This window comes from Onthophagus taurus, chromosome 1 (assembly GCF_036711975.1).
Source record: "Onthophagus taurus isolate NC chromosome 1, IU_Otau_3.0, whole genome shotgun sequence".
NCBI classification, from domain to species: Eukaryota; Metazoa; Arthropoda; class Insecta; order Coleoptera; family Scarabaeidae; genus Onthophagus; species Onthophagus taurus.
Window position 1 is genome coordinate 33,604,033 of NC_091966.1, and position 24,001 is coordinate 33,628,033.

General features: G+C 31.5%; 4 protein-coding genes across 4 annotated transcripts; all 4 read right to left on the reverse strand.

Annotated features, from left to right (window-relative positions):
* Positions 1 to 4: 4 nt before the first annotated feature.
* On the reverse strand, positions 5 to 3,813 carry LOC111414297 (cationic amino acid transporter 2-like). The gene is made up of 8 exons (XM_071200120.1): positions 2,632 to 3,813; positions 2,297 to 2,581; positions 1,859 to 2,244; positions 1,564 to 1,801; positions 1,411 to 1,513; positions 542 to 708; positions 326 to 489; positions 5 to 277 (listed from the first exon to the last, which is right to left on the reverse strand). The coding sequence occupies exons 1-8, from the start codon at positions 2,852 to 2,854 to the stop codon at positions 59 to 61; spliced, it is 1,785 nt and encodes a 594-aa protein (XP_071056221.1). The 5' UTR covers positions 2,855 to 3,813; the 3' UTR covers positions 5 to 58.
* A 2,080-nt stretch (positions 3,814 to 5,893) lies between these two features.
* LOC111414305 (high affinity cationic amino acid transporter 1-like) lies at positions 5,894 to 10,764 on the reverse strand. The gene is made up of 9 exons (XM_023045612.2): positions 10,655 to 10,764; positions 10,015 to 10,247; positions 9,671 to 9,955; positions 9,233 to 9,618; positions 8,938 to 9,175; positions 8,773 to 8,875; positions 6,445 to 6,608; positions 6,228 to 6,391; positions 5,894 to 6,170 (listed from the first exon to the last, which is right to left on the reverse strand). The coding sequence occupies exons 2-9, from the start codon at positions 10,235 to 10,237 to the stop codon at positions 5,952 to 5,954; spliced, it is 1,782 nt and encodes a 593-aa protein (XP_022901380.2). The 5' UTR covers positions 10,238 to 10,247; positions 10,655 to 10,764; the 3' UTR covers positions 5,894 to 5,951.
* Positions 10,765 to 17,042: 6,278 nt separating this feature from the next.
* LOC139432592 (CD63 antigen-like) lies at positions 17,043 to 21,370 on the reverse strand. Its single transcript, XM_071201244.1, has 5 exons — positions 21,254 to 21,370; positions 17,819 to 17,998; positions 17,597 to 17,767; positions 17,290 to 17,538; positions 17,043 to 17,238 (listed from the first exon to the last, which is right to left on the reverse strand). Exons 1-5 carry the CDS (start codon positions 21,308 to 21,310, stop codon positions 17,152 to 17,154), a joined length of 744 nt encoding a protein of 247 aa, XP_071057345.1. The 5' UTR covers positions 21,311 to 21,370; the 3' UTR covers positions 17,043 to 17,151.
* Positions 21,371 to 21,905: 535 nt separating this feature from the next.
* Positions 21,906 to 23,041, reverse strand: LOC111414308 (23 kDa integral membrane protein-like). The gene is made up of 5 exons (XM_023045619.2): positions 22,804 to 23,041; positions 22,576 to 22,746; positions 22,349 to 22,519; positions 22,047 to 22,289; positions 21,906 to 21,986 (listed from the first exon to the last, which is right to left on the reverse strand). The coding sequence occupies exons 1-5, from the start codon at positions 22,864 to 22,866 to the stop codon at positions 21,930 to 21,932; spliced, it is 705 nt and encodes a 234-aa protein (XP_022901387.1). The 5' UTR covers positions 22,867 to 23,041; the 3' UTR covers positions 21,906 to 21,929.
* Positions 23,042 to 24,001: the final 960 nt, after the last annotated feature.

The window sequence follows — 24,001 nt, forward strand, 5'->3', positions numbered from 1 at the left end:
TAAATAAAAGATTTAAAATAATTTATTTTTTATTTTCGTATCACAACAAAGAAATTAATTATAATCTGGTAACATCAACACCATTCTCTATTATAAGTTCTAAATTTGTGTTATTACTTTTTCGTTCTTTACTATGCCATATACCATATCCAAAATAAATTAAAAGCCCAATTCCTAACCAAGCTGCTATTCGAAGGAATGTTTGAAGTTTAGGCATAGACATTAACAATATGTTAACAAAAATACTTGCAAACGGGATTAATGGAACAAACGGAACCTATAAAAAAAATATTCGGTGATTTTTTAATGCAATAATTTAACTTACCTTAAATGAAAGATTAATATCTTGCTCTGGTTGACGAGCAACAACCACAACTGTTGATAATAATAAAATTATTAATAGTACGAAAATTGTTAAGAAATATGGTTGTTCCACTGATAAAAAAATTGGAAATTTTAAACCAACAGCAATTGCAATTGAAAGTAAACCTAAAAAGATATTATTAAATTCGAATTAAATAAAGAGTTTTTCTTTACATACAAAAAATCATAATTGCCCAATTTTTAATGGAATTCGTCAATTTATTGGGATATTTATTTCCATTCAAATTAAAAGCAATTTTGAAAGCATAAAATCCAGCATGGAAAACTGATTCATTATGCTCAATACATACATTTTGTGATTTATCGTTGTTGATTGGTGTATATCTAAAGAAATGATTTTAAATTTGTTATTACTTATTTAGTTAATATCAACTTTAACATTATTATAAATTTATTTTATTCCAGATAGAATGTAGATAAATGATAACAATTTAAAAAGGGCTTCAATTTTGCAAAAAAAGTCGATAGTAATGGTTGGCTTGAAGGTTTAAAAAAAAATCTGCTGTGAGGCAGAGTTGTTAACAAAATGGCAAAACTCAAAGAAACTAAGAAAGCAACTTTCAAGCATGGTTACTGGTATTAGAAAATGAAATGAGTCTTCAAAAAATAAACATTATAGTGTCGATAATAATTGTTTAGCTCATAACGACATTCCTAAGTTAAAGCTTGATACGTTTTTAGTTTAGCTAATTTTGTATCTTCCTGCAAATATAATAAGTAACTTATAACCACTTGATCATGGCTTTAAAGTAAATGTAAAAATGGTTTCTAATTATTTCAAGAAGGCGGGATTTTAAAAATGCCACGTTGATGAAGAAATTGATATTGATGAGTTACATGAAGATCTTGAACAATGGAAACTATGGAATTATATGGGATTTTATAAATTTTGACCACATGTTGATCTCACTAAAGTGTCTGAGGAGATCAAAGAGAGTGAAGACATGAAAAATACACTGGAACTATCAGAATTTTAGAATCTATAAATTGCAATAAATGATTAGATAACAAGAAATGAAACAGTACCTTAACATTAAGACACAAATAGATACAATTGTGTAAGCAATCAATGTCCCTATAGATAGCATCTCAACTAACTGATTAATATCAAAAATTGTGGCCATAATTCCTGAAAATATTTCAATAATAATTTTTATATTTAACGCATTTTTTACTTACCAGCAAATAAACCAGTTGCAATAGTGGCAATAACGGGAGTTTTAGTTCTTTTGCTAATATACGATAACTGTTTAAATAACAATCCATCTTTAGCCATTGAATACAAGATACGAGGTAAAGTAAACAAATTACCAACTAAAGTTGATGTCATAGCTATAATAGCACCCACTGAAGATATCCATTTAATAGCGGGCCATTTAGCGTAATCAAATGCAGCAGGAAATGGAGCTTTTTCATCCTAAAAAATAATCATATAAAAATATTCGAAACTTACACCTAATTTTTCTTTATTTACTTGTTCGTAATAAGGGCACATTAACGTTAAAACGGTGGATACACCAAAATATGCCAAAAAGCTTATAAATAGGCACAAAAGAATAGCAAGTGGGATCATTTTTTGTGGATTTCTAGCTTCATCTGCTGTCGTTGCGATAGCGTCAAATCCAACGAAAGCAAAGAAGCATTGAGCAGCACCAGTTAAAATTCCTTGAAAACCAAAAGGAGCAAAGCCTCCTTCCCCACCTGTTACATCTAGAGGAATATTTTCTTTTGAAATACTCCAAAAATCAAAATTAATAACAGCAGCTCCAAATCCAATAACAATTGAAACAACTATTAAAGTTAATACCGTTAAAATACTATTTAACATCGACGATTCTTTTGCCCCGTTAGACATAACAACTTAAAAAAAAATTGATGCTTAAATAATAATTAAATCAAGAATTATTATTACCTATTAGAATAATCATCATGGCTAAAGAAAAAAAATCGGGATAACTCGATAAAAATTCAATATTAATAGGCATCGCATCACGAAACGCTGTACTAATAGTATTATTTGTTAAAGCATCTATGTAATCGCTTAATCCTCTTGCTAATCCAGCAGTTCCTATTACATACTCAAGAACTAAATTCCAACCGATTATAAAAGCTAGAAGTTCACCTACTGTAACGTAAGTATAAATGTAAGCCGAACCAGCTTTCGGAACTCTACACGCAAATTCGGCGTAACATAAACCTAAAAATATGTATTAAAAATTTTATAAAATGAGTAGAACAAATTTATACCTGCTAAAGCCGAAGCCACAGCGGCAATGAGAAAAGATATACAAACGGCGGGTCCTGCGTGTAATTTAGCCACCGATCCAGCTAAGACGTAAGTTCCCAATCCTAAAGTAACACCAAGTCCGAGAAATGTTAGATCCCATAATCCCAAAACACGATTTAATTCGCTTGTTTCTTCTAAATCTATTGGCTTTTTCCGGAATAATACCCTAATTATTTTGCTCATAATTTCTTTTTGCTAAAATGATTAATTTTATTTTGAATACGCTTGTAGTATTAAGATACCGTCTCTATGAATGGTATTCAGCGAAAACTTTATTAGAATGAACGAAGTGTGAATAACACCACGATTTTTATAGTAAAAAATTTTTATTTTGCATAATTTAATTCACTTCTAATGTGAAATGACTTTTGTTGAAAAATGACCGTGAAAACATTTCTTGGAACATAGTCATTTTGTTTTGTATATTTAAAGATATTTAAAATATATCATTTTACCTTCAAAACTTTTCACAATTTCTTCTTATTCAATGTAAGATTAATAAGTTAAATTGCTTCATCAATTAATTTCACAATAATCAGGTAGTTTATTTTTTCATTGGATGGGGGTTTTTACAAAGTTGTTGTGAGGATTACAAGTTTCTGATTCGATAACTAGAATGAGTCAACTTGTGTAAAAAACATCGGTTATATCCTTAGTCCGGTATTCGTTAATCTACAATTCGTAGTCTAACAACTTAACGTAACTTTTTTTGGAATTATTCAATCTACATATACAGGATGTCTCAGCGAGACCGGTCATTAGACGTTTCTAGGGTTCTAGCCAAAATAAAAATTTGAGAATTCAGACTCAAGTATTATCAATTACGATCTCTTCGACTAAAATATTTTCAGATTTCTTGCACTTCCGGTTATACCGGAAGTCGCCACCTACTTTATTTTTTTAAATGGAACACCCTGTATATTTTTACATATTTGGATTTGTCTGTTTTCAAGGTTTATAAATAACTTTACTTTTTGCAATTTGATTCGGCCGTTCTCGAGTCATTCGAAGTTTTCTAGAAAAATCTGCTCCAGCAGACATTTGTTCAAAAAATCAGAGAACACTCGATTTTTGGGATATCAATTTAGGATTCAGAACATGCTTAAGCAACATGATGGAGTATATTTTGGTGCCGAGAACGGCTCTATAGAACGTTTGGTAACTTTACTATGGCACGTTAACTTTTCAAAATTTGGAAGTACCATAACTTCATTTTTTTAAATGGCACCCCTCATATTTTATTACTTAGTCGTCTTCGGTGTCTCATTCTACATCTTTTATATCCCATATGTCCCATACCTAACATTAATAGTTTGGGAGATAATTAGGGTTTTTTGAAAAATGCACACATATCATATGGATATTTAGCCTAGTGTGCCATGGAAAACAAGCCTTCTCAATGAGTTCTTGTCAAAGACTCATTTGTTTACGTCACTTGATGCATGTGAGCTAATAATTATCTGTTAGGTCCCTTAATATTAGTACTGAAAAGAGTTAAAATCGATAACAATAACGAAAGTAATATTTACACAAATCAAGAAATTCTTATATATGGGACATATGGGATATAAAAGATGTAAAATGAGACGCCGAAGACGACTAAGTAATAAAATATGGGGGGTGCCATTTAAAAAAATGAAGTTATGGTGCTTCGAAATTTCGAAAAGTTAACGTCTCATAGTAAAGTGAACAAACGATCTAGACAGCCGTTCTCGGCACCAAAACATACTCCATAATATTGTTTAAGCATGTTCTGAATCTTAAATTGATATCTCAAAAAACCAGTGTTCTATGATTTTTTGAACAAATGTCCGCTGGAGCAGATTTTTCTAGAAAACTTCGAATGACTCGAGAACGGCCGAATCAAATTGCAAAAAGTAAAGTTATTTATAAACCTTGAAAACAGACAAATCCAAATATGTAAAAATATACAGGGTGTTCCATTTAAAAAAATAAAGTAGGTGGCTACTTCCGGTATAACCGGAAGTGCTAGAAATCTGAAAATATTTTAGACGAAGAGAATTTAATTGATAATACTTAAGTCTGAATTCTCAAATTTTTATTTTGGCCAGAACCTCAGAAACGTCTAATGACCGGTCTCGCTGAGACACCCTGTATTTGAAAGGACAGTGGCGGAGGTTTCGATAACTTATTAAACTTGTAATAAGCAAATATACTATTTATTTCCTTTTTTGTACTACAACGTTTAACGTTTATGACTTTTTCATAAACTTTTGAATAAACATTCACTTTATTCCTTTATCTTTGCTACAACGTTCCGAATTCCGTGCTCTACCAACAAGATGTAAACCCACGATTTCATCTAATCTTCACACTTTCAAACTTTTCTCGATATTTATGCATCGGAAAGCAAATATGTAAAAGAGCAATGTTGTGAAGAACAAAGTTTGCTACAACTTTTATACTAAAACTTTTTTTTTAAACGTTCCGAATCCGGTGCTCTACCAACAAGATGTAAAACCACGATTTCATCTAATTTTTATCTTTTCAAACTTATATGGATATTTATGCATCTGAGAGCAGAAGTGTAAAAGAGCAAGATTATTAAGAATAAAGTTTGCTACAACTTTTATACTAAAACTTTTTGACAAAAATGTACAGAATCCCGTGTTTAGTAAAACTAAATTATTTTTTTCTTGATGTGGGTTAGATTTTCGGGTGTCCATACAAGTGTCATTCTGTGGATTGTGCAAGGTATTTTATGATTTCCATAGAAGAAACTATGGCGAATCGAATGACGTATAGATCTTGATAATTAAATACATCATTTACGAGTTATAACCACCTAAAGAAGATAATTTTTGTGTTATTTTCGCAATATTTTGTGTTTTAGTGGAATTGAAGCAGCATTTTGAATTGGGCATTTCCGCCAAGGATTAAGCTTTCCAACGATATATATATTCGTCAAAATCGGTTATTATAATCAAAATACTATACATCTAAAATCCTGCCCGATTGGGGTTAGAAGAGTTAGGGCCAGTCTGAATTCTACTACTACATTACTATCTAGATATTGTAGAACTATTGATGATTGTAGAAATATTGATGATTGTAGAAATATTGATGATTGTGAAATCATCGAATCAAATCAGTTAACAGACTACGATATGTTTACTTGAAATTTAGATCAATTTAATCAATCAAATTGGATATTAAATTCACCTAGCCTATAAAATAAAATAAAAATATTAAAAATGCAAATTTAAAACTTAAATAAATTAATTTATTTTTCATTTTCGTATCACAACAAAAAAATTAATTATAATCTCGTAACATCAACACCGTTTGCAGTTGTAACTTGCTGATTCCTTTTAATACTTTCTCGTTCTTTACTGTGCCATATACCATATCCAAAATAAATTAAAAGACCAATTCCTAACCACGCGGCTATTCGAACGAATGTTTGAAGTTTAGACATAGACATTAATAGTATGTTAATGAAAATACTTGTAAATGGGATTAATGGAACTAAAGGAACCTTTAACAAAAAAATACTTCGGTGATTTAAGCTTTAAAGAAACACTTTTTAAGTTACCTTAAATGAAAGTTCAATTTCTTGTTCTGGTTGACGAGCAACTACTACAACTGTTGCTAATAACAAAATTAATAATATAACGAAAATAGCTAAAAAGTGTGGATGACTTATTGATGTAAACATTGGAAATTTCATGCAAACACAAATTGCAATTGAAAGTAAACCTAAAAGAAGAATTATTAAATTATAATTAAACAAAGAATTATTTGTTACGTACAAAAAATTATAATGGACCAATTTTTAAAAGAATTTGTTAATTTATTGGGATATTTATTTCCATTTAAATTAAAAGCAATTTTAAAAGCGTGAAATCCCGCATGGAAAGCTGATTTATGTTCCATACATCCATTTTGTGGTATTTCATTGTTGATTGGTGTATATCTAAAAATTCAAAAGAATTTATTATTACTATTATTTACTATATCTTGTACGATAGTCCCGATAGTCGAGAAGATGACGTTAAGAGGAAGTCTTAAATTGCATAGAATAACTTTTTGAAAATGATGGCAGATAGAGTACTTTACTGAAGTATAATTAAGAAAAAAAGCTTATTGGTAACACAAATAGAAGATGTTGTTGTATTGAAAGAATTCGATATTCCAACTTGATATTGGCTAATTGAGCGTATTGAAAAACTGATATTGAATAGTGATTATATTCTTAGAATGCCATAAATAAAAATTAAATCAATCATATTTAAAAGAGCTATCAAACTGTGAAGTTTATTATAAATTGGCGAATAAATTGTTGTGAACATTATTTATGTAATATTTTACGTCTTTGAGCATCTATTTCGTAGATTCGGCTTATAGGTGATTATATTGTCATATTTCAGACAATGGTCTCAAAGAGTATTTAAGGGATATGTTAAGAGAGAGTTTTGCACAACTAATGTCACAACGTTTTACGGCTTAAAAATAAAATTAATTTCGAAGTTGTTACTTTAAAAATTAACATACGAGATGTAAGATAACTCCATTTTAAAAAGAAATTTGTGATATTTATATTGAAAGCAACTTAATAAAAATGCGTGGTGAAAGTGTTGTTTTCTATATAATGAAAAACATTGCAATTATATATGTAAATATAACGCTCGATTACCAACGGCTTCATGCAATAAAACGATTTCATAATATGTGAAATTTATGCATTCATGTGCACTTTTACACCTGTTTTTTCACTTATTTTATTTACGATAACAGGTTTATGCTGTCTTAAACTGTAATAAAGCTTGTGGTGAGCTAGGTCGGCCTCAGGCCTTGTTCTGTACGTTGTTAAACCTGATTCTAGAAAGGGTCATCGAACAACGTAATATCTGGCGTACGCGGGCGATGTGGACTTGTTACGCAGAGGACAAATGGAACTGGGAATTGATTCAGGAGATGGCACTGAAATCGACGACGAGAATAAGACAAACTGTATGGTCATGTGTAGAGGAAAGGCTGGGATACTCGTTTGAACACGTGGCATCGTTTAAATATCTGGGATCCCTCTTAACAAATAACAATAAGAATGGGCTGGTTGAATATCGAGGAAAGAATCAAAGCTGGAAACAGAGCATAGTTTATCCTCCAGCACAAATATTGCATAGAAATACAATGAAGCATAATTATAGCACACTCTTCCTTACAATGATTATGTACGTCTGCGAGACATGGTACGAACTAAGAAGGACGAACGACTACTGGACACGAAGGAGAGAAAATTTTTAAGGCGAATTTATGGCCCCATTCGGTATGGTGATTTTGGCAGATGCGCAAAAATGAAGTATACCAATAATATGATGAGCCACTCCTTACAACCGAAATAAGCAAGGTCAGACTTAAATGGCTTGACCATATGGAGAGGATGTCGGAGGAGAGGGCGATGAGAAGAGCATACACACAGAAACGCGAGGCTCGACGATTTCCCTGATGATCGCGCAGACGATGACTGGACGACGTGAAAGCTGACCTGAGACTTACAGGGAGGACTAGAGAGGCGTGGTAAGGAAGGCCGTAACTCTTTGGGGTAAACTGTAACAATATTACTTTGCACCTAGATACTACTGCAGTGCAGTAAGAAAGCCTATTTCATCCAGCCAGCGCATTTTGTACTATGCAGGTGTAATATCACCTTGTACTTATGTACATAATAATATGAAGTAATTAGTTAATATATGTTACAAAGCCAAACACACTAAGTTATTTTTAAAACAAATTCTAAATTTGCACATTTAACCTTTTCACCTAGTAAAACTGAGAAAACAAAGTCTGCATTATTCTATTTGAGTGAAATGATGAAGAAAAGATCTGCAAGTAGATGATGTTTAACCAAACCCAACCCAGGTTAGATGAAACTGGCTTACAAACAAAGCTGATGGTTATCCAATCTGCACTCTTAACACGTTCACGGACGTGAATTCGTTGCATTCATTTTCATAATGATGCAGAATGACATGAAACTTTTACTTTTACTTTTTAAGCGAACGTGTTAAGTTTCGGAGTTGATATTGTAGAATGTGTAAATTTACTATTAAATCGCCAATAAAAAAATGTAACTGTACCTTAGCATTAAGACACAAAGAGATACAATTGTATAAGCAATCAACGTTCCTATCGAAAGCATCTCAACTAATTGATTTATATCAAAAATAGTAGCCATAATTCCTAAAAGATTTTGATACAATAATTTTCATATTAAGCGTATTTTCTTATAATAATTTACTTACCAGCAAATAAACCAGTTGCAATAGTAGCTATGACGGGAGTTTTGGTTCTTTCGCTAATATACGATAATTGTTTGAACAACAATCCATCTTTAGCCATAGAATACAAAATACGAGGTAATGTAAATAAATTAGCAACTAAAGTTGATGCCATAGCTATAATAGCACCTACCGAAGCTACCCATTTAATACTGGGCCACTTAGCGTAATCAAAGGCAGCAGGAAATGGAGCTTTATCATCCTAAAAAATAATCACATACAAATATTCAAAACTTACACCTAATTTTTCTTTATTTACTTGTTCGTAATAAGGGCACATTAACGTTAAAACGGTGGATACACCAAAATATGCCAAAAAACTTATAAATAGGCACAAAATAATAGCAAGTGGGATCATTCTTTGTGGATTTCTAGCTTCATCTGCTGTCGTTGCAACAGCGTCGAATCCAACGAAAGCAAAGAAACATTGAGCAGCACCAGTTAAAATTCCTTGTAGACCGAAAGGAGCAAAGCCTCCTTCCCCACCTCTTACATCTGGAGGAATATTTTCTTTTGAAATACTCCAAAAATCAAAATTAATAACAGCAGCTCCAAATCCAACAACAATTAATACAACTATTATATTTAACACTGTTAAAATACTATTTAACATCGACGATTCTTTTGCCCCGTTAGACATAACAACTTAAAAAAAAATTGATGCTTAAATAATAATTAAGTAAAGAATTATTATTACCTATTAGAATAATCATCATGGCTAAAGAAAAAAAATCGGGATAACTCGATAAAAATTCAACATCAATAGGCATCGCATCACGAAACGCTGTACTAATAGTATTATTTGTTAAAGCATCTATGTAGTCGCTTAATCCTCTTGCTAATCCAGCAGTTCCGATTACATACTCAAGAACTAAATTCCAACCGATTATATACGCTATAAATTCCCCCATTGTAACGTAACTATAAATGTAAGCTGAACCTGCTTTTGGAACTCTACACGCAAATTCGGCATAACACAAACCTACAAATAAAAAATAAGAAAAGTTTCTTTTGGAAAATGTAACATAGGTATAAAATTACCTGCTAAAGCCGAAGCAACAGCCGCAATGAAAAAAGAAATACAAACAGCGGGTCCTGCGTGTATTTTAGCCACCGATCCGGCTAAGACGTAAGTTCCCAGTCCTAAAGTAACTCCAAGTCCGAGAAATGTTAAATCCCATAGTCCCAAAACCCGTTTTAACTCACTTTTTTCTTTTAAATCAATTGGTTTTTTTCGAAATAATGCTTTAATTATTTTGTTCATATTTTTTTTACTGGAAAGATTAATTTTAATTATAATCAAAATTTACTAAAACGTAATTATTTAAAAACAGGTAACACAGAATATGTTAAAACTTTCCGACTGTAAATAACCTAATTTAATGTTGCATCATTGATACTTAAAACACTGGTAATATTAAGAAACTCTCTCTCTACGTACGACTCACAACGAAATGTTTATAAAAATAAACAAAGTGTGAATGTCGTCACGATTCTTATAGTAAAACGTTTTTTACGGTGTGTCATTTCCAATTCATTTCTAATTATAAACTTTGTAAATCCGTTTTTAAATTATATGCGTAAACGTGCGATGAAAAGTGACCGTGAAATTTAATCGATTCTTGGAGAAGACTCATTTTTGTTTTGTATATTTAAATATATTTAAAATATTTCAACTTACCTCCGTTATTTAAATCCTTCGTTTTCTTTATTTTTTTTATAAAGAAGATTCAAAAATTAGCACAGTATCAATCTCACCACGAGCATAACCGCTTTAAGCCGGTGCCGAACGACTTTCTACTCGCATCACGAACAGGTAGTTTATATTTTCGTTCTTGAGGTGATGGTAAAATTCGTATTGGCACCGATGGACTTCGATGTATGGTGGGAAAGAAATTTTTAAAACGTTGTGGGGATTACCAGTTTCCGTTTCAAAAACCATTATGAGTCAATTTATCTCAAACAAAATCATTATAGACTTTTTTTAATCTCGATCAGATAAATTTTCATGTTGTCTAGATTGTTAACTACTTAAGTTTATTTGATGCTGATATTTATAAAAAAATTAATTGCCAATTTAAATCAATTTTATTTAATCTAATTTTATACCAGGAATGAAATCTCAAGTACTTAAAATAGCGAATGATGTTATTTTTTTGAAAATTGTGTAAATTATATAAATAACAAAATTAATTAATTTGATTTAGTTAATTTCTTACAATTTTTTGCTTATGTAAAAATATGTAGAGCGCTTGAAATGTTGGTGTTTCATGGTTGTTTTTTATTCCAAGGAAACATGTTAATCCAGTTTTTCAATTTCAAGTTCAGCATCATTTCAGTTCTGCTAAAGGTGTAAATAAAATATCTTACAGAATATTAATGCGTTCTAGAAATGCGCGAGAGCTTTCGAAAGTTGTGACCATGATTCAACGTTGAACGAAACGGTAATAATATCTATAGTAAAATTCACGAATCTAATTGCCCGAGATTAACTTAAATAGGTTAGGTTGTACCTAAATGTTTGATATATTCGGTCAGGTTATAAACGTAAATATCAGTTCAGGTAATATATCTAAAGCGATTTGCACAACTTTTCACGTTCTTTAAACGATTTGTCTCAATAACACGATCAGCGGATGGTACACATTGATAAGGTATATCCCAGGAGTTATCGGAGTTGTATATCCCATTACCAAGAATGTATTTATTCTCCTGAAAAAAAGCTACATCATCTGAAGAATAGGGTGATTTATACACAACGTTATTGTAGGAATAGAAAGAATCTTCGTTGATGTTAATGATTCTCTCAATGTTAGATTACAAGTTGCTATCGGTCTCTCTGGAAACTGTTAGTATCAAGATACTTTAAGAACATCTTGCCAATAACATTTGCCTTTACTCGGTTAATAGCTCAAGTTTCCATGCACTTTTCAGTTTTATATAACCCCGTTAACTTTGGATAAGCTGAATTTTGGGAGTTTTAGTTGGCAGTCCATAGCATTGATCATCATCTTAAAAATCAACTACAAATATTAGAAACATGTCAGGTCTCCATGTATTCCTATAGCGAGTAATACGCCTCATTTATTAAAAAAACCTTAACCTCCTTTTTAAAACTTTCATATTTAGTAGCTTCTTTAATGCGGGTAGGAATGCTTGAAAATAAATAATTTATTATTTCTCGTTTCATACTCATGACCAGGAAGCGAAAAGCGGTGTAGGTGACTACGCACAAAACATCGCTTTAAAAATGAAAATACTAAGAAAAATTAAAATCTCCCCTGTACGAAAATAGGATTGACAAGACTTCATTGGTTAGCGACCGTATATGGCCCAAATGAGACTGTTATATGCCAAAATTGAGAGAACAAGGGCATAATATGCACTCAAGACACCACTGATATCCAAAGAGCCTTTTAACTTTAGAAGTGCAAGATATGCAGAATTTAACTTTTTCGAAACGTAGTCAATATGGTCGTTAAAGACTTATTATCAATTGTTGTACCCAAAAATTTGGCAGTGGTTTCCAATTTAATATCACTAAATTTAAATCAAAAGCTCTACGCTGCTGAAATCGAACACAAATTGTTTTGTTTAAATTCATGATTAATCGATTGCTGTCACACCACTTTACAAAAGCATTAACCGTATCCGTAGATAATATCTAAACTGATTCCGGAGTATCCGCGTCCAGCGCAATGGTATCATCAGCATACATTACAATATGCACATCATTCAACGAAAAAGGCAAATCATTAATGAAAAGTAGAAAAATCCTAATATGGACCTTTGGGGAATACCCAACTCAACAGATTCCCAGTTTGAAGCGATATTAGACAAACCACCCGCATTCTACGTCCTATGAGAAATGAGTATATGGTTATTAACGATTAAATTAAATTTATTCAGATAAGTTAAAGGACATCTTCAATAACTAATTCAAAAATCTTAGAAAAGACACTATTTATAGATATAGACCAATAGTTGCTAATATCAGTGCCCCTTCTTATGAACTGCAATGACTTTACTATTTTTAAGACAAGTAGGAAATATTCCATTGAGAACGCTAAAATTAAAAATTTCTGACAAAGGGCTCGTAATCTCATAACGCATATATAATTGCAATAACACAATTGCAAAAATTGTAATAACACATGTTAAAAACAACTGTAATGTACACTATATTTACTATTAATATAGAGTTCACTTAATAGAGTAGTTTTTATTGTTCTCTAAAGGGTGTCATTAATTAAGTTTCTTTGTTACTCATGTTAGTGAACTTATATAATATATAAAACATTAAATTTTACACTACGACATGTACTTTGATTTCGAAATACTTTGTAGGCATCGCACAATTTTGTTCGGGATTCTTCGTCGGTACCACGTGATCAGCATGTGAACTTCCGGAAGATTTTATATACGAGTTCCTTGTGAAGATTGGTAAGTATGTGCAACTATGCAACTATAGATGCAGTTTTCATGGTAAATCAGTGGAAACTTTCAAATGGATTACGTATATACAGGATGTTCAGATATTGGCGGATAATCTACACGTAGCGACATTCTTCGTTCGATTCTAAAGCGAAAATCTTAATTGTAAAATGTTGTACCATACTTCTTCATGAAGTTCTCAACGGTTAGATAATTTGTCCATAAATAATAATCATTAATATTCAATATCTGTTGATAAATAAGCTGTAATTTAGAATAAAAAGAATTTTGAAAACTAGTTTTTTTGTTAAAGTTATTTTCTTTAGCTTTAAAGTTGGTTTTTAATATTTTTTCAGTATCATATCTTCATGAAAAACACATTTGGCAACATATTAGAACAACATTTTAACATTAAGATTTTCGATTCAGAGTCAGCCGTAGAATGTCGTTACATGTAGATTATCCCTCAATTTCTGAACATCCTGTATAATAGTTTATTTATATTACAAGTAAAAATAAAAACAAATATTTTATAATTTTGATTTTTATTACAAACGTAAAACTTCCCTAAAAATACTCTACTTCCTATTAAAAATTAACAGTAATAAGTGAAAGATACACACTATTTAGTGACATTTCGTCAATTAATAGAGCAAATTTAGAGCGAATCTATTATAATTTAAAGTGCTAATTTGACACGAATTAGATTAGAAATGTATCTAATTAGAGTCACGACAACATCTAATTAGATTACATATAATACACTGTTATAGAGTAACGATTTTACACTATTTAATGAACACCATCTTCTCACTATTCAGTGTAAAATTTTAATCCATTCACCTGCACTATATGCAGGCAAAAAAACTGCAAAAAAAAACAACTGTAGATATATTGGACCGATCTAGAACATGATTAGAGTTGTTTTAGAGCTGATTTTTACTCTGTATTTTTTTCTGTGCACCATGGCCAACGCTACCAGTATTTTTCAGGATCATAATAGCAAGTAGCACCTCAGACTCCGAAATTGGACAAAAGAAGGATGACAAAACTCGGGGTCCTAGAGTCGATTCCCCCATCTCAGACCCGATCTTCTTTGAACTATACGCTTGGGTTCATTCGCAAAGAAACCAAAAAAGTCATTTACAACTTGATTAGTGTCGTTTACCACAATATCAACAAGAACAACACTATCACCCACAGTCGCTGCGCGCCCCAGGCGAGCATTAACAAATTTCCACAATTCTTTAGAACTACTGTTCGAGTTAGCCACCCTATTTTTTACATACTTTTATTTAGTTTGCTTAACAAGTTATTTGTAGTTCTTCTTTTCACACACCTTACACATACCTTGTTATACCCACTTCACATACCTTTCCATTATTACTGGAGATGGAGTTACGTGAACAAGCCAAAAAGTATTGTTTAATTCATTTCTGCTCTGCTTAATTTTTGGCGTGACCCAGCCCTTACAGGCCATACCACACACTGTAGCCCTGACATACTTATACGCACAGCGCAAATTATAATACAGTATCATAACTTATCAATGAACATTTGGAAATTATCGTCTACATACACACGATTAAGAGCACATGACCAATTTATCCCAACAAGGTGAGTTCTCAAATCATTCAAAGCACGATAGGAAAGTATACGACTTTGAAGTAACTTAATTGATTTGTTTTCGTGTTCATACACTGAACTGAATATAACCGCGAGATGATCCGCAATATGAGCATTAAACAAAGTTGCATTCATTTGTCAATACTTTGGACAACAAATTAAAATATTCAAAAAAATAAATTAAACTAATAAAAGAAATTTGCAATTGGTGAATGTCCAAAGAATGAGTACAGCGTTGAAAGGGTTGCAACAGGAGATTGACTGACATGTTCCAATAAAGATGCTTGTTATAAAGTAACTCGATCCAAATTTTTCGAGATCAGTAACTCTAATCGAGATTGGGTAACTCGATTCAAGATTGCCGGCAGAAGACTCGGAGACACTCTTCATTTTCTTCGTTTATGAGCTGCTATGTTTAGTCTCCGATTCGATGATACTCTTATTTTTTTTTTCGTTTTTAGCTGCTAGCTTAGGTGACCAGTTAAAACGCCAAAAGATACTCCTTGTTCCTTCAACCCCATGACAGGAGAAGTTGTGTTTCTCTATGTAGGATCACAAATGTGTGCCATTACAATTGAATTGGTATCCATCCCGTGTTAAATTTCATTTTCAGCGACACTATCGGGCAACTGTTTTGAAAAATTGAACAGGTAGCGCACATTTAAAGTAATAATTCAATTCATTATTTCTAAAATGGCACTACCTCCTTCATTAAACAGGCTAGTCGCAATAAAAGCAGAAATTTCGACTATTTTCAAGCCAGAATATAGGTGTTTTGGGGTCAATCTCCAAACCGTCGAGTTGAAGCTTTCGTTAGCATTCTGGGTGTGACCTCCCAAATATCTGACTAGCAAATTATCTTGCGATAGACTTTTATAAATCGCCAGTACATGTTTTTGTACATTTGGATGAAGTGATAAAGGATGTTTCACTAAATACTCCGAGCCAATTACTTTAGCTTTTTGCCACTCACACCAACTTTCAGCTCTTAACGGCCAGTGTGATGAATGTGTGATAATAAGTGGCTGTTATCGGTGTATTCATATTCTCTGCACTGTCTATGTTTCTGCGAATAGGCCATGATATGAAGTCAGTTTTCTTATTATAGCATCTGTCAATTTTCTTTTCCTCCAAGATTGTGTATTTTTCTTATGTTTGAGAGTCGAGAGCACATTCTCTTTTCATCATGTCCAATACATTTATTTTTAGTTACTTGTAGAAATTATATTTTTAAGAATGAAAGAAAGAAACCCTTTTTTAAAGAATTAGCGAAGAATGGCTTCAAGGAAAAAAGCTATTAGGTAAAGCTACTTTGAGCATGTTGCAGTGTTGACAAGTGACGAGTTTTGAAGGCTGTGATGTCATTCAAACAAAACCTTAATTAGATTTTATATAGCCATTACTTTGTCTATCATCACATATTAACTTGAAAGTTGTGTAGCATATGACGTTATAAGGTCATTTGTATATTTAAAATATAACATTTTTATTTTGGATTTAGTTTGATTGTAAGAAAAACACAACCACACGAACCAATCAAACAACAACAATAAAATATGCAACAACAAAATTCTAAGTATTTTAAAATGCACATAAATCAGTTTCACTAATAAATTTACATGATTATTTCATTTCTATAATTCTTGCAAACAACCTGTTGAGTGCAAGATGACACTTCAGGATATACATAAAATATATAATGTGTGACATAATACATTTTTTTGCATTCGTGTGTTCAAACACTAAATAATGTAAGATTTATTTAAATTTGATTGGGTTTCTTCTCAACTTTGGTTGCTTTGAAATAATACAAAAATAGAAGAAAATAAAAAAGACTTTTTATTATTTTGTTCCCACTTCAACCATCTTACCTTCTTCTTACTTCAATGTCTATACTAAAATAAAACTTATTATTATTTTAATCATCTAAAACAAAAAATATATCATTAATTTGTCCAAAAATATATTTAAAAACATATTATATAAATGTATTAAAAACATTTAAAAAGTTGAATAAAAACTTTTACTTATTATTGGTACGAAAAAAAAGAGTCTTAAACAATTAGAATTGTCAATAAAATGATTAATGTAAGAATTCGATTATTTTCGAAAAAAGATTTAATAATCATCCGAAGTTTGACTTCGCACTTCTTCTTCAACGTGCAGTTTACGTGCTAATATAAAACCAACTACAGCCGTAAAAATCTAAAAATACGATTTAATTTTTATTAATACCAAATTGAAATTAATCCGTACTGAAACAGCCCATAAAATCATTCCAGCAATCATTAACTCCTCGGAATTTAAACGAAAACTGGCGCTAAATATTTCAAAACAGCCATCGCCGGTTAATTCAACTGGAATTCCACTCGTTTCACTAACATTTTGCATACATATGTATCTCGTTTCGGGATGATTCAAAATTATACTATAACAACAACTTAATGGAACATTACCTCGGTGTTTTATCCAATCTTCATAACCATCAACACCACAACATTTATTCTAGAAAGAAAGATTTGTTTATAATAATATTAAAAAAAACAGTTTATTTTTATATTACCCTAACTTGCAGAGTATCCCAACACGCTTTATCACGCGGCTCAATATCATAATATTCTAACATCCGGTACATTTCATCGCGAAGATTTAACCACAATTGTTCTCGAAAAATATAGGATAACGTTGTACTTACAGCGAGGGTTACACTCAAAACTATTAGGGATGATGAAAACTATAATTGCATTTTTTTAATGAAAAGAATTAAATCAATGGTAAATATTACAATTAAAATTGATATTCGAGACTCCATTGCTATTCCATAAACACCAATCACACAAATAATAGCTAAAAGTATTCCAGCTGAAATCAAAACCGCCGACATTGGAGATTTGTAAGTTGGTTTTGCTGTACAACCAACTCCCAATGCAACACCACCGAGAACAATCAAAAGTAACGCTGCTATCTATTATCAAACAAATAAGTGTTTTTAATATTTTATTGAATTTGTATGTTGTCGTAAATTGAGAATTAAAAGTAAAAGGGAACAATAAAAAAGTACAACGTTTATACAGCTAAGAAACACAAATGTATGGAAAGAGTTAAAATGAGACAACACATTCTGTTAATAAATAGCTTAATCAAAAACATTATATTTAGCCCAGATAACTGTTAAAGCTTCCTTCAATTATGAAATAGATTTGATGATTTCTTTAAATTGGATTCCAAATAATTGGAAAGAATTATGAGGATCTAGATGTTCATTGAAGGTTAGTAAACTATGTTTCTTATTGCACAAATAGCCAGCAATCTTTCACCAAATCAGACTGTATCAAATGCAAAGGAAAAACATTCCCATTTTACAAACGGTCATTAATAGAACAATAAATGTGGTTGGGTTGGACGCAGAATTGACCTTAGTTGTAAATTGATGGCTTCTCTCCAGACTTATTTATATGTATCTGTTGATTTTTGATCTACCCTTTGATACGATAAACATGGATTGAACATAACCTGCAATAAATAAAAAGAAAGAGAATTGGAGGAGAACTGGACGAGAGATCACAAAGATGTCGCATTAATTCATAAAAAAGAACACTTTTGCTGATATAAATCCACTTCAACGAGTCATAAACTCAAGGAATTCATCGCTTTGTTCGGAACTGCTTCTCAATTGCCACCAAAGTTCTTGACAGAAGTTTCAAATATTGCTAAAATATCAATATTAATTTAATTTCTGACAACATGTAGTGTACCCTTTTTTGTAAATAAGATGATTTGCGTTTTATTAGAATTAATCAGTACAAACACAATGCTAATTAACCAACATTAATGTTGGTTTTTATGAACATCTAGTTGTTGTATCTGTACAACTACTTTACTGCACACTTCCGATAACTTAGTAGCTTGTAGTGACAGAAAGCTATAATAGCTACAAGCTACAACAAAATCTTGATTTAATATGTTGGTAAAGTTGAAGATAACTTAGATCGTTGACCTTCCGTCCACAAGAGATTTAAAGATATCATCAGTTACATCAAACAGTGTTCAATAATAACTCTCTGATATACAAATTAAGACCTTGTATGTCTAAGCACTATACTAGAATCATATATTTCAGAAAGATACTTCACAGTCAAGCAGGAAGAAGTTTACACAGATCTAAGTGAGATCAAAGCTGAAGTACCACAAGGGAGCGTATTAGATCCGGTCTTGTACCTTTTATATACTTTGTTAGAACAAGACTGTGTTGCCACGTTTGCAGATAACACAGCCATTTTAGCGTAAATAAAATACATTCATTGGCCAAAGAATGGTGAATAAATTTAACAATAAGCCTACGGTAACTTTATAAATGAAAGAATAGAAAATTAGCGAGTCATAATAAATGGCGCCCATGTTCCTTATGTAACATCAGCAAAGTACGCGAAAATGCGATGGATAGTCTAAAGAAAGCTGGTTTAGATATAAAAAATTGTATTGATTGGTTGGAAGAAATTCTACATTAACCATTAACAATAAACCATTAATCAACAAACAAATACTGTGACTAGTATGGCTATATAGGTACTAACTCTGGGACTGTGCCAAAATTACAAATAGAAACATCATTCAGAGATTCCAAAACAAAGTATTGAGAAACATCGTCAATGCTTCATGGTGCATACGCAGCAGCAACCTCTATCACGACCTGGTTATGGAAACTATAATTGAAATAATTAAGAAGACAGCAGCAAGTCATGAATAGAGACTGCATAGCCATGTGAACATTGAGGCAATCTAGTTTTCGATAACACTCGATTAAAGAGAATACTCAAAAGGACAAAACTATTTGAATTAGTGTAAATGTGTAACAGTCGGTAGCAAGGCCATCCCAAGCAAGTCTCATAACAGATCACTAAATGTAGCATACAACGCCCCAACATACCAGCTAGTTTAACAAATCGGAAAATCGTCGATTCCGTTGCTATGAAATGTAACAAGTTCCTAACCTAGAAACTCTGCTCCACTGAGAATGCCATCCCAAAGAACAATAATAGAAGAAACGCCGACAAGACAACATAAACTAAGCCTTTGCACTCAACACAAACTAACCGATCTTAATAAAACACAATGATTCCTATTAGTAACGTCTTTAAATAAATCTGTTGACAGCGTGCAGCGCAAAGATAGGCGACACCGACGCTTCATCCCAAACAATCACCGTGAGTCAAATATCAATGGCAAATCTTGATATGGAATCTTCGTTTATGGAGCGGTTTTCGTTTTCTAAAAGTACCGCCGCTAAGACGGGTACACAAAGTAGATATTGCATATTAGTATAATACATTAATTGTTAGACAAAATAAGAGGATGCCATTGGGTAGGCTCTTAGAGTTACATGTGACCAGATTAAATGTTCAGTAATTAATCTACAAACTTTAAAATCTAGAACTACTCTTCGGTTGATTGATATGAGGAGTCGGCCGGAAACCAACTCATGTATTTTTTGTTCATAGTCTCTTTGATAGGAGGCTGATAGGAAAATATGTATAGAGATTGTTAGATAGATACAATTTGGATTATCTGCCCTGCATCTCCAAAGTTTGTTTTTGCTATTTAAGTGTTCTATCAGCATTTTTGAGACCTTGTTATCGAATAAACAACTATTTCTGAAATTCTGTATCTGTTTCTCACTTGCATATAACACGCCTTTTCACTCGTATCATCTTCAATTTGTACATTGGCAGCACGTGCTTTGCAAACAAGTATATCATGTTTAACTAAAACTGTCTTACATCTTGCTCCAGATCTAAACGGTCACTATTTATATGTTCTAATCAGTTCTAATAGTCACGTAATGCCAACCTAACGGTGATATTTCATTTAAAGTATCCAAAAACCATTATTGCCACCAACTCAATACATCAATCTACAATACAGTTGCTAATTTATAAGAAAATTAGAAGGAAAGTTTGGAAATCTTGTAAACACCATTTGTTAGTTAAAGTAAGAAACGGATATTACTACATCACAATTAAGGTATGATAAACCTTATGCTTACTTACTTTAACTCTAACTGACTTGTCAAAATGGTTGCATATACACAAATTTGTCTCAGTCATTGTAGATACTGAATTAAAATTAAATTATTGTTCTCTTTTACATTTACAGGATACTTTTTGTACGCATTCATGAATCTATAATAACATTAAGACCATTAAAAATATTTATAACTTACCATATTAAACGTATTTAATCCGTTTAACGTTCTAAATAAACAAATGTTTGATGGCATAAATATTTAAAATTGTAATTGATTACTTGTAATCTTTTTAAATAATTTTAAAAATTTTAAATGACGCTGCCAAAAAAAATGAATTGTCATTTTATTTGATTGATGTTTCATATTTGAGGCATGGGGACCCTCCAAGTTTGATAATATTCTTAATCAATTAATAACATATACATATTCATATGTTATCTGATTCGTGAATATATCATTTATTTAAATATAATTGAACATCTTCAAAGGCATCTGCAGTAATATTAACAATAACCCAAGTATTATTTATAGCTTGTTTAGGTTGTGTTGGATTTTATAGATTACCCAAAAAGATTGGACCAAGAATGCGTATAAAGTTCAAGAAAGATATTATTTACTACACGGAAATACGGGCAGTAACATATTGTGCGAAGCGTTTCAAAACGATAATAAATTCCTGCACGATTCCGGTTTTTTTCATGAAATCTTTAAACTTGTTGAATTAGAAAGAAATGTTATATTTTATTACGCATTCGTTTTAACAGCAATTAAAGTATTTTGCTAAAACAATAGTGTTTTATATTCGCTATGAGAATTTGAAATAAAAATCTTTATTTATTGGTTATCTGGTTTATTTTATTGTTAAGTTTATTCATTCTGCATCTTTTACATAAAAAGCTATACAACATCCAATTGCTATTGAAATTATCTAAAATGATGAAATTTATTATTAAAAAAACTTAAAAGGGCTTAATAAATTTCTTTTTACCTTTAAACAACACATTATAAGTCCTGTAGCAATAATAAAAACACTAGCCTTTTCAACACTGCGGTGATACGTATAAAAACAACCACTTTCGTGTAAATATGTCCGATTATTAGGCGCGTTTTGACACAAATCATTTTCTTTAGCTATTTCATTAGGATTCGTTAGTTCATAACAACAAGATACAGGAACTGGTAATCCTTTCTTTTGCCAATCATCATAACCATCGATACCACAACATTTATGCTATAGAAATGATTAAAAAAATGATTAATTTTTATTATAAGTTAAAAAAAGCTTTTTACTCGTTTATGCAATGAGTCCCAAAGTCTTCTATACTTCTCACTAGAAGCATAATCAGCGATTCCTTTATCCAGATGTTCCCTCACGGTCGGATCTGAATGCAATTTCAGACAAATAGCTACAACTACAGCCCCGATATCTAAAAGAGCTGATAACAACACACCCACAGAAAACTAAAAAGAAATAAATTGTAAGAAGACAGTAAGTTTGATTTTTTAAGAAAACTTACAAGCATTAAAAGTAGAAATGAATCACGGATTGAACCGCAACATCCCAATATAACAATAACAATTAATATCGATCCGGACACAATGACGATAATCGAAGCGGTGTAATCTTGCCAATCAAAGCCTACAGCTATGGTATAAGAACCAATTACAATTAAAACAACTCCAAAAACCTAAAAAGAAGTGATTGAGAATTTTGTTCTATAAATTGAAGAGTAATCTGTTTTTACCACGTTTACAATATTTAAAACGCACAATATAAGTTTTAATAAGTTTGCAGTTTTGGGACCCATTTTTTGATTGATTTGACTTTTTCTTTTCTGTCAATATCAGTCAATGTACAGTTTGCATCAACAATACTGTTGATCAATGACACGGAATAATTACAGATTTCACTGTTACTTTTTTAAATTTAAATGTAATATCTGTCGCTGGCATTAATCTCATATTTTGTAAATTATAAGTTAACATAGAGTTAGAACCAAATTGGAATTAGCACAAACTAACTGGATAATTCAATATTTTTAATGCATATTGGAAGTTAAACAACTCACAAACCTTGTAATTGCAATAAATTCGTTCAGATACTTTTATTCACTGTTGATAAATTTATTTTCTAAAGCATTCCACTTCTTCCTGAGAATACAAATTAACGTTTTATACGCTTTGTTATAAAAATCTCTGATTCTTTCCCACTTTCAATATCAACTAATCTACAATTCCACTATCATAAAATAAAGCTTCTACTTTGTCATAAAAGTAACTTTCTACAGCTAACTTTTCTTTTCGTGCTTTCCTATCATCTCTAGACAGAGACTTATTGCATCGCCACTGTAGATTAGATGTTCGTTCAGTTTCTCACTGTATAATTGCAGTATCATATAATGAAAAGACTAAATATTACTACTATGAAAGACTACACAGTAATCGAGAGATAAAAACGACTTATAGAAGACTAAATAGTGCTTGCGGACGACTACCAATTGTTTGCAAAAGACCGTATACTGCTCGCAGAAGTCTAGATATTGTTGACAGAAGACTGGACACTATCAATCAAGGAGTAGGTCTTTCTTTGAGAAGACTAGTCACTACTGGCAGAATATTAAATGCTACTGGTAGCATACTAAATACTGCTAATGGGATACTAGGTTATCTTTATAGAAGAGTAGATGCCGCTCCCAGAAGACTGTCTGTAGAAGATTAAATATTGCAATAACAATATTTATAATATTATATTTATTACTTCTTTGCCCCAAAGAAATAAAGCCCCAATACCAGACATGAAGTGAAATCACAGGCAACCAAAGCTGCAGTAATATCTGGTTCCTTACAGAACATCACATGGCGCAACAAACACATGACAGTAAAAAGCAAAGTAAGGGTCTATAAAACCTGTGTAAAACCACTGAGACCACCAAACAAGTCATG

Excerpts from the sequence above, each read along its gene's own strand:
- LOC111414297 (XM_071200120.1), bottom strand. The coding sequence starts at position 2,854 with ATGAGCAAAATAATTAGGGTATTATTCCGGAAAAAGCCAATAGATTTA. Across the intron at positions 490-541 it reads TTGGGCAATTATGATTTTTT|GTTTACTTTCAATTGCAATT; the intron begins GTATGTAAAGAA and ends ATATCTTTTTAG. Across the intron at positions 278-325 it reads ATATTAATCTTTCATTTAAG|GTTCCGTTTGTTCCATTAAT; the intron begins GTAAGTTAAATT and ends TTTTTTTTATAG.
- LOC111414305 (XM_023045612.2), bottom strand. The coding sequence starts at position 10,237 with ATGAACAAAATAATTAAAGCATTATTTCGAAAAAAACCAATTGATTTA. Across the intron at positions 9,956-10,014 it reads TGTTGCTTCGGCTTTAGCAG|GTTTGTGTTATGCCGAATTT; the intron begins GTAATTTTATAC and ends TTTTATTTGTAG. Across the intron at positions 6,171-6,227 it reads AAATTGAACTTTCATTTAAG|GTTCCTTTAGTTCCATTAAT; the intron begins GTAACTTAAAAA and ends TTTTTGTTAAAG.
- LOC139432592 (XM_071201244.1), bottom strand. The coding sequence starts at position 21,310 with ATGCCATCAAACATTTGTTTATTTAGAACGTTAAACGGATTAAATACG. Across the intron at positions 17,539-17,596 it reads GGGATACTCTGCAAGTTAGG|AATAAATGTTGTGGTGTTGA; the intron begins GTAATATAAAAA and ends CTTTCTTTCTAG. Across the intron at positions 17,239-17,289 it reads TGATTTTATGGGCTGTTTCA|ATTTTTACGGCTGTAGTTGG; the intron begins GTACGGATTAAT and ends TCGTATTTTTAG.
- LOC111414308 (XM_023045619.2), bottom strand. The coding sequence starts at position 22,866 with ATGGGTCCCAAAACTGCAAACTTATTAAAACTTATATTGTGCGTTTTA. Across the intron at positions 22,520-22,575 it reads CATTTCTACTTTTAATGCTT|TTTTCTGTGGGTGTGTTGTT; the intron begins GTAAGTTTTCTT and ends ATTTCTTTTTAG. Across the intron at positions 21,987-22,046 it reads TTATAATGTGTTGTTTAAAG|ATAATTTCAATAGCAATTGG; the intron begins GTAAAAAGAAAT and ends TCATCATTTTAG.